General features: G+C 38.7%; 1 protein-coding gene across 1 annotated transcript in view; it reads left to right on the top strand.

Annotated features, from left to right (window-relative positions):
- LOC120532921 (atrial natriuretic peptide receptor 2) overlaps positions 1 to 16606 on the top strand; it is a 186264-nt gene that overhangs the window by 60919 nt on the left and 108739 nt on the right. The window contains exon 4 of the mRNA XM_039759411.1: positions 1538 to 1622. Coding sequence (XP_039615345.1) covers positions 1538 to 1622 — 85 coding nt within the window. The remainder of the gene's footprint in view (positions 1 to 1537; positions 1623 to 16606) is intronic.

The raw sequence follows: 16606 nt of genomic DNA, 5'->3' as shown, positions 1-16606 counted from the left end.
ACAGGGTGTCAAATCAGGGGAGTGTGGAGGCCATGGCAATGGTCCACCATGACCTATCCATCAATCTGCAAAGGTGTGGTAAAGATAAAAATAATCCATTAGTGTTAACATAATTTTGAATATATATATATATATATATATATATTATGACAAGTTAACAGACTGAGGTTAACAAAAAGAATGTTGGGCCACCAGCCAGGCTTTCCCATTTTACAGAGATACTAAAAATCAACAAAAATAAATAAATAAAAAAGCAGAGGCCTAGGCACAAAAAAGGATGTCTTGATTTAGCATCGCATTGCATTTAACAAAAGAGCCATCAGCAGGAGCTCTGTCTACACTGATGTCTCAGGTCCAAATGAACACCATATTTCAGGGGAAGCCTGTTTTTATGGTGTCCAAAGTGGAAGGGGTGGGGCAAATGCTAGGCATCATCATTGGTTTTCTTGTCAGAACTGCAGTAGAAGGAGAAGATACAGTTAGCCTCAGTGCTCCCTCTCTCTTGGTATCTCTTACATAGTCAGAGCCAGGAAAGTGGTCCCCAGGCACACATGCATGACTATACATATACTGTAGATATATAGATAATTGGTGTTTCTTCTGATTGGGCAGATGGCAATAACTGCATTGACTTCATATGTTTGCATGGACAAAGTAAACAGGCATCATGTGTCAGTGTTTCATGATGGTTACCATATTGTAATTCAATTTTACTATATTGTAAAATGATGACTTTGTATTCAGTGTCCTGCTATACCCACTGGACAAGTGCACAGCCACCTTTATACGTAGCTTGTAGCAATTTATAGAGTCAAATGCATCCAGTATGGGCTGTCAGCTCAATTCTATTCTTGTGACTTTGCTTTACAATGACAATTCAATGCATTTCTACAGCACATTTTCATACAAGGTGCGTAACTCAAAGTGCTCTACAGTAGATTAAACAAAAAATGCAAGAAAAAAGAAAATCAACAAATTCTAAATAAATAAGTTTATGATGGAATACATGAAATAGCATTCGTCAGTGCCCCCTGCAATGTTTCTGGTCCTTTGGCTGTAATCTCATATCTTGATGCTAAATGTGGCTGGGCCCAGTTTGAAGTTTTACCTCTGTTGTGGTATGGTGGTAATGAGCTCAAACAAACCTTAGTGCTTGACACAAGACAATCTGTGAAAAGACCCCCAAAAATGAACAAACTGAAAACAAAGGGGGCTGATTACATCCCCACAGATTACAAAAACACAAAGAGTGATGAGATGAAGTCCTACTGCCCGATGATACATAAGACCCATCAGGCAGTCTAACGTTTATTATGGAAATCAAATTAAATTAAAAAGATGACTCCATACTTCTAAGACTAATAGGATTGCACAAATTGAATTAGATCGTGTAATGCAAAAGTCTCATTTTCATTGGCATGTTTTGAATACTAGGAAGTGTTAATGATTTGCATGAATTTCATCTGAGAAAACATTCATTTCACTCTCTTGTGTCTCAAGTGATTAATGCTAAAAGCCTCTTGTCATTTCCTTGCAGATAATATGCCACTCATTGGAATTGTAGGTTTGGGAACTGGACTTGCCTTTGCCATTTTTGGGATTTCTAGTTTCCTCATTTACAGGTATGGAACCTTTTATGGACTATAAGTTCTACTATTAGTTCGTCCAGGAAATGTTTTTATTAAACATGAAACTGATGTTACAGTTTTAAGGTTACCAATTTTATATATACACTATCAAAAAGGCCAAACAGGATGGTAAATACTATAAATAAATAGGAGTAGTGTGGCAAGCAAATCTGAATGTAGGTAAACGCAGTGGACATATGTCACTCATTAAAATAAAACATTTGCTGTTTTGTATAAATATGGTGTGTCGCAGCAGTCAGGTCTGCTACCTCATGGCACCAAACTCCCAGGTTTGAATCCAGACTCGGTTGTCTCTCTGTAGACTTTGAATGCTATTTCTGTATTTGCTGCTCCTTCACATTCAAGATGTTTGTATTAGTGACCCCGAATGTGTTTCCATGTGAGCGAGTGTGAGTGTGTCCTGCAATGGTCGGGCCACCTGCCTCGTGTTCAGTGCTATTGGGATAGGCTCTGGCCCCTGAATTAGATGAAGTGGGCTTGTTAATGGACAACATTTAAATTCTTTTAGCTTTTGTGAAACACATAATTGTAAATTGCTTTGTATTCTGATTATTTACTTTGTAAAGCCTCTATGTAATATGGTATATTAAGATGAGACTTAATTGATATGGGCACCTTTATTTCATATAAATTAAGTTCTCAATTCAGTTTACTTGTGTATAGCACTCTTCACTGAGTGAAGCACGACGACAGGTTCACAGGTAGGTACAAATACAAACTTTATAAATAATAATTACACTTAAAGATACAGATTTGTTTATGCAGACAGGAAACAAAGTGGTTTGAAACTGATTTACATAAATGGACCAGCCAGACATCTTCCTAACCTGCTAATCTAGGGTTGGGTCATGGAGAAGCTGGAGCCTCTCCCAGCAATCACAGGGCATAAGGCAGGAACAATCCCTGGACATGGCACCTAGCAGTTTCTGTCCATTAAATAATTGTTGAACTATGGCCAAGTGATAATGGAGGAGATGAAAACAACACCCTATTCAGCAGAATCCATGGAGTAAATAAACCACCAGGGTGGTCAATTGTAATGGAGAAAGTCAAAAGACAGAATCAGACACAGTCACAGTCCTAGAGACCTCTGTCGTTTGACTCTCCACCCTCCACTGGGGATTGCATAGTGGGGACTGTGGAGGGGGCCTTCAAATCTGATGACAGATTCTTTATGTTGTTCTTTTAAGAAAATCTTCATCAATGTGTTAATACCTCAACTCTCTCCATCTTCTGCCTAATACAGATTGTCACTGAATGATATATTGTAGTATGTAATGCAAATTTTCATTAGTTACTGTATTGCAAATGCATTTAAAGGAATACTCAACAAATAAATTATATATACTTAATCTCATGTAGTTTGTACTGATGGCTGAGTAAAAATGTTAACCTCATGTTTTTGTAGAGAATGATAGAATGGGAATCCATAGTGACCAGCACTGGACAGCAGCAAACAATATCAAGAATGTCCAGTTAGTCATGTTGCTAATCCACATGTCAAGCCATCCAGTCATTTGATCAAAACCTTCAAAATGCATGCATTGTTTGCTGAAATATTGGTAAATAAATAGCTCCGGAAAATGAAAGTAGTCCACAAAGAGGAAGCCCGTTCTCACAGGGTCACACTTTTGAATTGAAGACCCGCCTCACCCTCTGATTCATTGGTCGAGGGTCCTGTCTTCAATTGAAAAGACATGCGAAGGGGCTTCCTGCTTGTAAGCTACTTTCATTTTCTGGATGTATTTACATCATTTACCAATATTTTAGCAACTAATGGATGCATTTGCATTGTGAGCTTACAATTGAGTGACTTGACATGTGGATTAAGCAACACGAGTAACGGGAGAGTTTTTCATGGACGTTTTTGATCTCATTTTCTGTTGTCCAGCATTGCTCACCATAGGCTGCTGTTCTATCAGAAATTTTGTTATCTCCATTGCCCATGAAAACAGAAAAAAAAATTTCTCCACCATCATTACTAACTATGTGGAGTAAATAGCATATTAAAGTATCATTTTTCGCTGGAGTATTCCTTTATATGGACGGCACGGTGGCGCAGTGGTAGTGCTGCTGCCTCGCAGTTAGGAGACCCGGGTTCACTTCCCGGGTCCTCCCTCGTGGAGTTTGCATGTTCTCCCCGTGTCTGTGTGGGTTTCCTCCGGGCGCTCCGGTTTCCTCCCACAGTCCAAAGACATGCAGGTTAGGTGGACTGGCGATTCTAAATTGGCCTTGGTGTGTGGGTGTGTTTGTGTGTGTCCTGCGGTGGGTTGGTGCCCTGCCCAGGATTGTGCCCTGTGTTGGCTGGGATTGGCTCCAGCAGACCCCCGTGACCCTTTATCTGGATTCAGCGGGTTAGAAGATGGATGGTATTCCTTTATATAACACTTCTCTTATATATGACATTTCTCTTGTTGCAGCTGCTTAGATTTTTTCCAGTACTACCTACACATTTGGAGTGCTCTGCTGGAATACTCGTACAGTCCATTGAAGTAAATGTGCAGTAGTGTTTCTGTTGTCCACTTTTTCTTTTTTTAATTAATTTTATTGTAATCATTCCATACAAATCAACCAATGTTTACAAAAAGTAGGACTGAGAGCAAGTCGACCCCCACCGCTGAGAGAGAGAGAGCATGGCCAATGGAGTAAAACTTAAGGCTTGTAAACATACCTAAATCGATGAGTTTGATAAGCCAATAGAGATGAATGGAGAAGAAAAAGAAATGCGGAAATAATGGCTTCCTCGGTGCTTTAAGAGCTTATTCTAAAATATTATTGATTAGATCCTGCCATGTTTTGAACAAAATCTGTACAGATCCTCTAACTGAGTATTTGATTTTTTCTAATTTCAAATAGTATAAAGCATTGGTTTCCCACTGACCTAAAAGAGGAGATTTAGGATTCTTCCAGTTTAGCAAAATAAGTCTGCGTGCCAACAGTGTAGTGAATGCAATCACAGTTTGTTTGTCCTTCTCCACTTTAAACCCATCAGGAAGAACCCCAAAAACAGCTGTTAATGGGTTAGGAGGGATTGTGAGACCAAGGCCGTCTGAAAGGTAATTAAAAATTTTGGTCCAGAATGATGTTAATTTGGTGCAGGCCCAGAACATGTGACCCAGTGAGGCTGGGACTTGATTGCAGCGTTCGCAGGTTGGATCATGCCCTGGAAACATTTTGGAGAGTTTTAGTCGAGACAGATGTGCTCGATATATAATTTTGAGTTGAATAATTGTATGCTTTGCGCATATGGAGCTCGAGTGAATTCTCTGCATTGCTATTTTCCACTCCTTTTCTGATATATTGATTAAGAGATCTTTTTCCCAGTGTCCTCTTGGATCTTTGAAAGGGAGGGACTGTAAAATAATTTTATATATTGCAGAGATGGTGTCTAAGTACTTGAAATTGAGCAATATTTTTTCCAGCATGGACAAGGGTGCAAAGGAACCCAAAGGAAAGAGGAAAAATGGCAGGTTCTGTTTAACAAAGTTCCTAATTTGAAGATAGTGAAAGAAATGTGTAGTTGGAATGTTAAATTTAGAATGTAATTGTTCATAGGATGCAAAGATTTTGTCTATATAAAGATCTCTAAGCAAGTTAATCCCAAATTTTTTCCAGATATTAAAAACTGCATATGTTTGCGAAGGTTGAAAGAGGTGGTTCTCTTGCAGAGGTGCCACAGATAAAAGCTTCTCCATCTTAAAATGCTTTCTACATTGGTTCCATATTCTGAGTGAGTGAAGCACAATTGGGTTATTAGTATATTGCGATAACTTGCATTTATTGGGGCACAAAGCAGGGAATATAAAGAAGTACTGCAGGATTTTACTTCTATTGCGGGCCAGGTCTGTGTATGTTCATCTATTTGTGTCCAGGTTTTTATAGCTTGTATGTTTGCTGCCCAGTAATAAAACTGAAAGTTAGGTAGAGCCATGCCACCTTCTGCCTTAGGTTTTTGTAGGGTCGCTCTTTGGATATGTGGATGTTTTGAGTTCCAAATAAATGAGGTTATTGTTGAATCTAATTGCTTAAAAATGATTTATTATGTATATTGAATGTTTTGAAATAAAAAAGAAGCTTAGGAAGAATATTCATCTTAACAGTGTTAATTCTTCCAGCTAGAGTGAGATGAAGGGTTGACCATCTATGCAAGTCTTGCTTAATTTTTTCCATGCAGACGGCAAATTTTGTTGATAAAGAGCTTTATGTTTACTTGTGATGTTTACCCCTAGGTATTTAAACTGTTCTGCAATGATAAAAGGTAGGGTGTCTAATCTAATATTATATGCTTGAGAATTCACTGGAAAGAGTACACTTTTATTCAGATTAATTCTGAGACCAGAGATCTTTTGAAATTCTGTGAGTGCTGTTAAGACTGCAGGCACAGAATTTTGTGGGTCTGATATATACAGTACCATATCATCTGCATATAGAGAAATTTTCTGTTCCAGTCCTTCTCTGATAATCCTTTATCTGATCAGCATTTCGACAGTGAACTGCCAGTGGTTCAATGGCGATTGTAAACAGCAGCGGTGACAAGGGCATCCTTGTCTGGTACCTCGTTCTAGTTTAAAGTAGTCTGAACAAATGTTGTTGATACAAACTGAAGCTTCTGGATTGGTATACAGTAGTTTGATCCATGCACAAATGTTCGGGCCAAACCCAAATTTCTCTAATGTAGTGAAAAGGTATTTCCATTCAATCATGTCAAATGCTTTTTCTGCATCCAATGATAATAATATTTCTGGGTGTTTTACTTTGTTGGTGAGTATATTACATTAAACAGGCGTTGAAGATTGCAAGATAAGTGTCGACCCTTGATAAATCCAGTTTGATCTTGTGATATTACCGAAGGGAGCACTTTCTCCATCCTTCTAGCTATGATTTCTGAGAGTATATTAATGTCATTATTCAGAAGTGAAATTGGTTTGTATGATGCACATTGTAATAAGTCCTTATTTTCTTTAGGAAAGATGGTGATTAATGCTTGGCGAAAAGTTTGAGGAAGAGTTTGATTGTCTCTGGTTTCTGCAAATGTTGCTAATAGGAGGGGAGCTAGCTGAGCAGAGAATTTCTTATAAAATTCTGCAGGGTAGCCATCAGGGCCTGCTGCTTTCCCGTGTTGAAGTGACTTTATAACATCTAGTAATTCTGATAGCACCAGAAGTTTATCCAGTTCCTCCGCACTATGAATATCTATTTGTGGTATCTGTAATGTATCCAGAAATGTATTAGATTGTGTGCTTTCTTCTTTAAACTCAGTAGAATATAAGGATTTATAGTAGTCTCTAAATGTGTGCATTATATTTTTATGGTCGATGATTTTGTCTCCGTTCGAGTTGGTGATTACTGGGATTGCGTAAACTTCTTGCTTGTGGATTTGTTGAGCTAAAAGCTTATTAGCTTTCTCTCCATGTTCAAAGTAATGATGTCTGGATTTATAAATTAGTTGTTCAGTTTCTTTAGTTGTCAAGAGGTTTAGTTCTGAATGCAGAGCCTGCCTTTTCCTATGTAGAGCCTCGCTTGGAAGCCTGGCATGTTCTACATCTATTCTAGTAATTTCACTTTTTAGCTCTGATACTTTCTTGGTTTCTAATTTATTTTTGTGGGAAAGATATGAAATAATCTGTCCTCTTAAGAAGGCCTTAAGAGTTTCCCAGAGCATTCCTGCAGAGATCTCTGAGGATGTATTAGTCTCTAAGAAGAAACTGATTTGTTTGGATATAAATTCTATACAGTTCTCATCTGCTAATAGAAGCGTGTTGAGACGCTATCTGCGAGGTGAGTGTGTGGGGTATAGTGACTTCTGTTGTCCACTTTTACTGAATCATAATTCTACACTCTACTAAAATCCATATTTGTGTTATGGTGTCACCAAATGGATTACATCTTTGAGATAGTTGGACTCTAGCTGGACCTGATCCATCAGTTCAATCCTCACCACTCTGGTCCAAAGTGAAGCTTTCAAACTTTTCACATTTGAAGTACTGAGTCATCTTTTTCTATAATGTATTTTGCCTTTTACAGCACTTATTTGAATGTTGCAAAATTTTAGCTGTCTCAGTGCATGACCATTATGCTGCCATTGACATAATACATTAAAAGAACTACACTCCATTTCTAAAGTGCTTTCAGACAGCATTCACTATGACAAATTATATAAAACAATGAGTGACTAACTGGCAGATAATACAAATGTTCTTACATTATTTCTGTTTGAATTCAGCCTGTTAGCCAATATAATGCAGCAAACGTCCATACTGAGGTCACCTAATGTTCAAGTAATTTTACAGGAGTACAAAAAAATGAAAATATAGAATGTTACCATGAAATGGTGTCTAGCATGTATATTAGAATAGCTTATTCTTTTGGCAAATATTTGGTATGTTGCAGTCAAGAGTTTTTCCCAGGCTTGTATTTACTTTCTGTTTTATGTTATGTTTGAATTATTATTTTTCATGCTTTCAGATGATTTATCTTAGTTGTTATTCTTTATTAATGATGTACTGTTTATTTAACTATGCCACCATCTCATTTGGTTTGTGGGTGGAACCCCGGGAGGTGGGGCCACCCTGACACTACACATGCTGGGTTCTCCTTTTGGCTTCATATTCTCTGTCACAAATGAGACCCAGCACTGATGCAGTGATTTTTGATTGGAAATTTGTGAGTATTACCTTTTTTGTGTATTTTCTCATCTTTTCTTCAGTTTCTCATTTTGGATTATGTATTTGGACTTCTAAATCATCCTCTTTCCTCCTTTTAAGTTGATCTCTCGTTATGTGACTTCTCATCTATATTAACTCTGCAGAGACAGTTAAAGAAAAATAGATTGTGATTGGAAGAATGTGTATGACGGGGGAATTCCAAGGTCAATACCAGAAATCAAAACTGATCTTTCACCAAAACTACAGTGCAATCAAAGAAAATCAGAATCAAAGTTCAAGAGTAAGTGGGAGTAAGTTAAAGTAGAGTTCTTATGGGAAAACGATAAGAGATTTATCCATCAAGGTCGAATACTAAAGTATTAATACTGTATGTGTTTGATCTTTATACTGTTTCCCAAATGACATCACTAATGAGTGCCTCACTGAGAACTCTGGGAATTGTATCCAAGTCAACAAGTAAAACAACAAGTAAAGCAAAAATTCGTACAAAAATGAACATTTGCTATAGGCAAGATACTTCATACTCAGAGTCTTTGGTATTCAGAAACCCATATTTGAAATATATATTGATAATAACCTAAAAAGTAACAGAAAATGTATACAAACCATATCGTAGTCATTGAGTATGTCATACTTGACAATTGATCAGTTTACATGACTGAAAAGCACTAGACATGTCCACTGAATACTAAACTTCCAGCACAATCCTGCTTGCTACTTTTTCTCACAGCCAATAGCATGCTAACTGAAGGAGCAGGTGCTGTACGAAGGGTTAACAGGTACAACGAGTTTAGCCACAATCTTAGTGTTTGTATTCTTTTTTTCATTCTGTTGTGGTATGTAAAACACAAGATATCAGACAGACAAAGCTCTGTACTGTTTGTGAAGTCAAAAACACCCATGTTCCTTATTCCTCATCACTACATTATATGTATTGCCCTTGCAGAAGAGCACTGATTGGATGTCAGCTGTTGTGCACACAGAGCCCGATCCCAACAACTAAAGACAAAACCAAACATATTTGATTTTTGTCAGGGAAAGTTAAAGACTGGTTTGACGGAGCCAGACTAAGAGACTGGCTTTCACAGGAGTGCACAGTGGCTGATTCCAATTTACTAAGATTTTGTAAATGAAGGTTACAACCAATACAATAAAATGTTTTTCCATAGTACATTTCCTTATAAAGGATGTAACTTATACTGTTTTACAAGGTGACAAAGAAAACATAACAAGAACAACATTAGAAAAAGATAAAAGTAAGAGTGAGGCTATGACTGAAAACCACTGAAAGCACCGTCTAATGTGACATGGCCTTTAGGTCTTATGTCATTTTTGTGTTTCTTTTTCTATTATTTAATAAATATGTTCATTTGTAGCAATTCTTTGCTTGGATTGTTTTTACAACTCAGGGTTTAATGTTTTCTCTGCCTTGTGAGGCCTTTTTCAGTTATATTTTGAAATTTCAAAAGAAGCTCCCACTTCTTAGGCCTGTGTAGGCCGCTGCCTGTAGGTAGCTGTCTGGGGCTTTTCCTCCTTGAGTTAATCCTTTACTGCTCGGATCAGTGAAGCTTCTTCCTGCTTCATGGTTTTTTTGAAGGTCTCAGATCCTTGCATCATGTTTCTGACTCCTCTTTACAACAATATTAACCTTAGCTTTCATCAATACACGAAGTTGACTCAATTGTTTACTGGTAAATTTACAGGAAACCTTGCACGTATGAAACGAGTTCATTTAGAATTTTTTGTAAAGGTTGACGTTGTTTTAGTTGTATGTTCATTAGTCTCTGCTGACAGAGATAGAAAAAATATAATCACCACAAGAAATAGCCAATTTATTGCAGCTGAACACAACCAGATGCTACTGTCTGGATAAAATACAGTAATTTACTTCTCTGGTTCATTTTCTGAACTGAATTCCAACAGTAGCAAATATCTAGTTAATAACTAACTTTTTTTTCAATCCGCTCTGCTCAGGGGTGGCATTGTGGTAATGTTTAGCCCTGGCATTATCATTCCGAGCTGAGTTCACATGTTCTCCTCTTATCCCTTGACCTTTTTTTCCATTTCTCCTTGTATTCTCATTTCTTCCCATACCCTATAGACATGCGTGTTAGGATGAATCTCCCGACTGCCACTCAGTTCTGCCTGGATAGGCTCTGTTTCCCCTGACTCTGGAATAAGTGGCTTTGTAAATCGAACGAATGAATACATGCATGAGTGAAGGATCTGCATAACCTGCTCTGATTTTACAAGTAGAACAGTATGGAAAGTATGACTGCTTAGCCAAGGTTTAACTTTGCAATTGATGAGTCCTGGAAAGGGTAAAGAAACACCATTTTACCAATTCTTAAATCTAACTGAGTACCATCTTCCCCTCTTCTAGATCGCTACATTTTAGTACATATGTGACTCCTCAGACATTCCTAAATGCAAATACCTCCACGTCTTTTGAGGTTTTTAGAAAAATGTAGTGAGCCCCCCGCTTCCAATCTGCTGAGAGGCCCCTGCCCCTCGGTGGAGTAAATAGCTGCTCCTTTATTAGCACTTGCATAAACATACCGGTCATAGCAGAATACCGCACCATGAAGAGAACAAGTATATTGATAGTACAGTACTTGGCAGTTTCAAGTCAAGCTGCGTGTATTATGGAGCTGAGGTGCTTGTGCAGAATGTAAAATCTACATTATTAAGGGTTTTTAGGCAGAACTCATGAAAGATTATCTCTTTTTTTTTTAGTAGACAAGCTGTAACATATAATTTACCACTTCACCTCGGAAAATACTGGGCAGGGCAGTTTTCCATAGGCAGACAGTAATGCGCTGAAAATCTGACCAAGGAGGTCATCTATTGTTCAGTGGGCTCTTATCATTGCCTCCTTCCTGGCTATGAAATAACTAGATGTTGTGCATTGTCTCTAGAAGGGTGCATTGTCTCTTCATTTGAGTCACTATACCTTCAAGATATGCTTGTCAGGATAAAGCTTTTCCATGCAGACTTGCTTCTCCAGGATATTACTCGATAAGCAGTGTCTTTGCTTTATTTTATCTTTGTCTCCATAAATTTGCATCTCTGTCCCCACAACATAACAGTCATTGCTGTAAAATCCCAATCTACAGCATTTGTTCTTGTCAGATTATTCTCCTGTTCTAATTTTACATCCCTTTCTATTCAAAAGGCATTCAACTGCTAAATACAGTGTTACATGTTTGCGTAATTTTCAGTTCTTTGGGTTGTTTCTTTTTTATTTCATGTACCATCTCAAATTTCGAAAAATCTTTTGTGTAATGCTTTATATTACAGGGCTTAAAACAAAAATAAACTATTATGAATGGGTACAGTATTTTAAGACATATGATAATAATTTATAACCAGAGCACGTATGTTTTTCATGTGATCATCAGCCTGTCATACAGCATTTCAGCAGGTTTCTTCAAGATGTCCCTACAAGTGTAATTTGTTTGACAAACATTTAGGAATTTTCACAAATCTATTGGCACAATAAGACACAGTTTATGGGGTGTGGTACCAAGCAGATTGGCATTGTTAAATAGCATAAAAAATACAACCTAGCATGACCCTCTCTAAACTGCTCTGTCCAATTAAAGGTTTTAAGGGATGTGGCCGGGTGCAGGAACACAGGATGGACAATCAGAAAAAAGCTGGGACACCAACTGCGTCGTCCCGTTTACTTAATGGAGTTCAACTCAATCAGAGTCGTGAAAATCAAACAAAACAGATGGCCACCCAGGCTCAAAATAACAGGCTGTGTTTTGGCAGCTTCTTTTAACGCAAGGGTCAATCGTTTGGTGCTCCGTCCAGCAGTTTGGTCTCGGGAAAAAGACAACTCATTCTCATGATGGCATCTCCTGGAAGGGGAGGGCCTAAGTGCCCTCATTGGGAGGTTTCTCAGAGCTATGGGGAGAGAAGAAGAAGAGAACATCAGCAATAGTACTCCTCCTCACCCCAGTGGGTTATCACATACCTCGTTCGAGCCCATGAGAAGGTCCTCCGACATGAATGTGTGACAGGGGCTACTGGTAATCCTGGCAGAATTGGATCCCAGGAAAGGTAAAGATGAATGAACAAGGTGCCAGTCCATTGCACTGTCTGCTGACAAATGTACTCAAAGTTTGTCTGTTAAGGGCCAGAAAACACATTTAGTATGAATGCGATCTGAGGTGGCCTGATATAACAAAATATGGCATAAAGTCAAATTCTCAAACCCACCCAATCCAATCCTGGAATGTTAGGGCTAAAAGTCTCTCTTGACATTACTGAGGGTAAATTGGGAAACAGATTTGGGCATGGCATTCAACTATTGCAGTATCCACCTGCACAAACTTAGCCACTTCAGAATCACCAGTTAACACAACATACACATCCTTGAAAACAGAAATAGCCAAAGGAAAACCTACAGAGACAAACTGAGGAAGTGCTAACTCCACACAGACCATCATCAGGCTGGAATTTGAACCCAGACTCTGAATGTCACTGTGACAAACCTACATCATCTTTATATATAACTAGACATTAAGTCCGTTACAAAACGGCCGCTAGAACAGTATTGCATAAACATTATTAGGAACAGTCTATATTAAATGGCAAGGGACCCTGACCTCATTCTGTTTGTTGTCTTAATTTTTTTGTTAAAAATATTTTTGCAAGAAGCCTAAAGTAACATAATATTAAAAATAAAATAGAAACGTATATGACAATACAGTAAGTATAATTAATATTGCCTTAGTGTAAAACTTTGTAACAATCTGTAATACACAATATCTGAAGAAGATATTTAGGAAAATGTTTTTATTTTTTTACCTCAGGAAATTTTTCAATAAAATTTCATGATAGACAACATTTTTTATAAACACTCTTGTTCAGGACCATCTAAAACGTTGACAACAACATCTGTAAAACTTCTAACTCTTGATAATGCAACATATAACTGACCGTGGCTGAATACTGGTTCTGGTAAGTAAATGGCAACTTTTTCTAAGGTTTGCCCTTGAGTTTTATTAATTGTTATGGCAAAGGCTAATGTAACTGGAAATTGTCGCCTTCTTATGGTAAAGGGTAAATTAGTAGAGGATAGAGCCAAATCAATAAGGGGAATATTCTGACGCTCATTTTCTTTTTTACAATCGATCTATTTGCTCGTATTTTTCTTTGTCTTTCAGCCTTTCTTTTGTTGATGTTTACTTGCTGAGGAGATGTTGCTTATATACGATTTGAGTGTCTGTGTCTTTTGTCCTACTTGACGTGTCCTTTTTTTTGGGTGGCATGTTGTTAGTAGATAGTTAGTTAGTAAACATGCACGGGGCAGTATGTGTGGCGTCTCCCCAGCAATGGATTTTATGTGCGTGGACGCAACTATCCAATCAGCACTCTCCCCAGCAATGATGTCCTTTATTTGCTTATCATGCGCGGCCGCGGCTACGCCATTCACTGTGTGCCCAGCTTCCAGTGTGTGTGCGTCCACGATGCCGGTCGTGCGTGTCGCACCGAGCCTCGCGCATGCGCACTTCATCAAAAGACACACACACGAATACCTGGATGCACACAGGGGTTTTATTAAAGAGGATACGCTACTGCAGCTGTTCGTTTGTCTGTCCAGGATTTTAAATCACCTGTAGCTCGCAAACCGTTTGACCTATTGACCTGAAATTTGGTACACATATACTACTTGACCTCTACTGTCCGCTTTCGAGGTGATGACTGACCTCCAAGATTATTCCTCTTTTTATTTTTATTTTATTGCAGAATCAGCTCTCAGCAGGCCAGCAGGGTGGCTGTGTGGCGCATGTGTACTTCCGCTGTTCTCATCCCTACCACCTTCGCCATCACTTCCCCTACCTCTTCATATCTTAAATAATTCTTGAGGCAGATCGAAGACTTACGTGCCAGCTTAAGTGAAAAATTAAGGAAAATGTACTACTATAAGTAGTTGCAACACAAGCACTGACTCAATTTTAATGCGAAAAGATGCCGACGAAAGAAGAGAAGAAGTGGGCTGCTAGAGTGGAGAAAAGACGAGCTGCTCAGGATGCAGCAAGGGGAACAGCCTCTGAGCAAATGAATGCTAAATAGAGACAGAGAAAGAGTCTGAAAACTAGGACTGCTCAAGTCAATTGTGTAGTGCACTGTTACTGGTCTCTATATATTTAAAATCCAATGTGTGCCTGTCTGTCTGTCCGTGTTTCACAAGAGGACTACTTCATAGTTTTAGGTCAGGTTTTTTCTATAATTTGCTTGAACATTCCAGTTGAAGTATTATAGTTTGGTTGCGGCACAGATGTATTCAACTGAATCCGAGAGACAGCCTGGACGCCGAGGGGAGGGGGAGCCGGGACCTCAGGACTAGGGAGCCGGGCAGGGCCATCCTCACTCACACTGCAGCCTCCGTTCGAGTCACTCTACCTCTCGCCACTTAGCTACCGATACCTGTTTGTTCAGCAGACATCATCATCTAGAGATTTTTGAAGAGTAACATTTGACATTTTTCAGAGAGAGATCACAGCTACTTGTGTTTTAGATGGTACCTGCTTATTAGCAGAGATATCACAGCCACGTGTTCTTCTCCCCACGCGGGGGACGCTCTCCCATCAGAGGTGAACACGATCAGATACAGTGGTGACGTTTCACGTTGGAGCGTGCCTACCCTCCGCTTGGCCAGTGATACCTTGCCAATGTTTTACATTATTGGCAAAGAGATCACAGCTACATTCTCACCCCTGACAGCAAAACCAAAAATATTGTGTATCAAGAGGCCCTCAGGTATAAAAGCAAAAGCTATCAATATAACTTCTTCTCAATAGAAATTATTACATATTTTTAAAGTTTGTCCCGTTTCACTACTATGCAAACAGCTAGTCTTTTATAAAAGCAGGTGGTAAGCACAATGTTTAGCAGGGTTAAAAGCTGCGTCCATATCAGCTGGGTGACTGTTCAGTGATGAGTAAAACTCCAATGACACATCCATTTTCTTAACCCACTTATTCAGCCCTCACTTGCATTTTAACAACATGTTGCTTTTAATTCTGTGATCAATTCTGGCTCCTAGCAATGCCAAAATTGTTGCCTCATTTTTTTCTATTAGTTAAAATGTACAGTTGTTAATGCTGAAACTGGAAAAATATTGATATATTAGCAAAATGAAGAATGTGATTTTTTAATGACTCATTGGAGTTAAAATGTTTAAATCTTGGGAGACTGCAGTCAAACAAAATTAAATCAATTGATGTATACTGAGAAATGAAGGTCCAGTTTCTATATTGTGGAAATTTGTACCTATTGCTGACAGATGTGGCTGGTGCTTTAACATATAAAACTATTTACTTAATGCACACCATCACCAGAGAGAAGATATTCTATTTGAACACTCAGTCATACTTTTTTCCTTTGTTTTCCATCTTATTCATCACAATGCAGGTCATCTTTGATACATCCTTTCCTCCCAAATGAATTCCTGGCTTTTGTAAAACATGTTAACGTTTCATGTGTTCTTCACAGAAAACATTCATATTTGTTTATCAGTTTTTATTTCAGTCTTTTTTGACCCTTTTGGATTTTCATTTTTATTTTTCATTTGGCCAATTCTTGCCTTTCTTGTTTATTCAGCCTCTGCTTTTTGGGTAGATGCTGTCCTTACCCACTGCCTGTGTAAGAGTACACACGTTTCATCCATCCATTATCCAACTCGTTATATCCTAACTACAGGGTCACAGGGGTCTGCTGGAGCCAATCCCAGCCAACACAGGGCGCAAGGCAGGAAACAAACCCCAGGCAGGGTGCCAGCCCACCGCAGGGCGCACACACACACACACCAAGCACAAGTTAGAATCACCAATGCACCTAACCTGCATGTCTTTGGACTGTGGGAGGAAACTGGAGCACCTGGAGGAACCCACGCAGACATGGGGAGAACATGCAAACTCCACTCAGGAAGGACCCGGGAAGCGAACCTGGGTCTCCTAACTGTGAGGCAGCAGCGCTACCCACCGGGCCACCGGTCCACCGTGCTGCCCACACACGTTTCATTTAGTATAAAATGCTGATGTCATTCACATTAACATTGCAACACGATTTCCACACAGTCTGTCATCTTCATGCCCCATTTACAGTACATTGAGTTTGATTGTAAGATCTGCCTACTTCTAGAAAAAATATAATGGCTGTGTTCCAATGCATATTATCAGTATGACGTACCATGAAGGTTAAAAGGCTGCAGAATTAAAAACTGCCTCATAATCTGGGATTGCATTTCTTATTTCCTTGTATCTCTAAAAGTTAATT

The sequence above is a fragment of the Polypterus senegalus genome, chromosome 7 (genome assembly GCF_016835505.1).
Source record: "Polypterus senegalus isolate Bchr_013 chromosome 7, ASM1683550v1, whole genome shotgun sequence".
Classification (NCBI taxonomy): domain Eukaryota; kingdom Metazoa; phylum Chordata; class Cladistia; order Polypteriformes; family Polypteridae; genus Polypterus; species Polypterus senegalus.
Note: the sequence above shows the minus strand (reverse complement) of the source record. Positions and strands in the feature narration are given on the sequence as shown.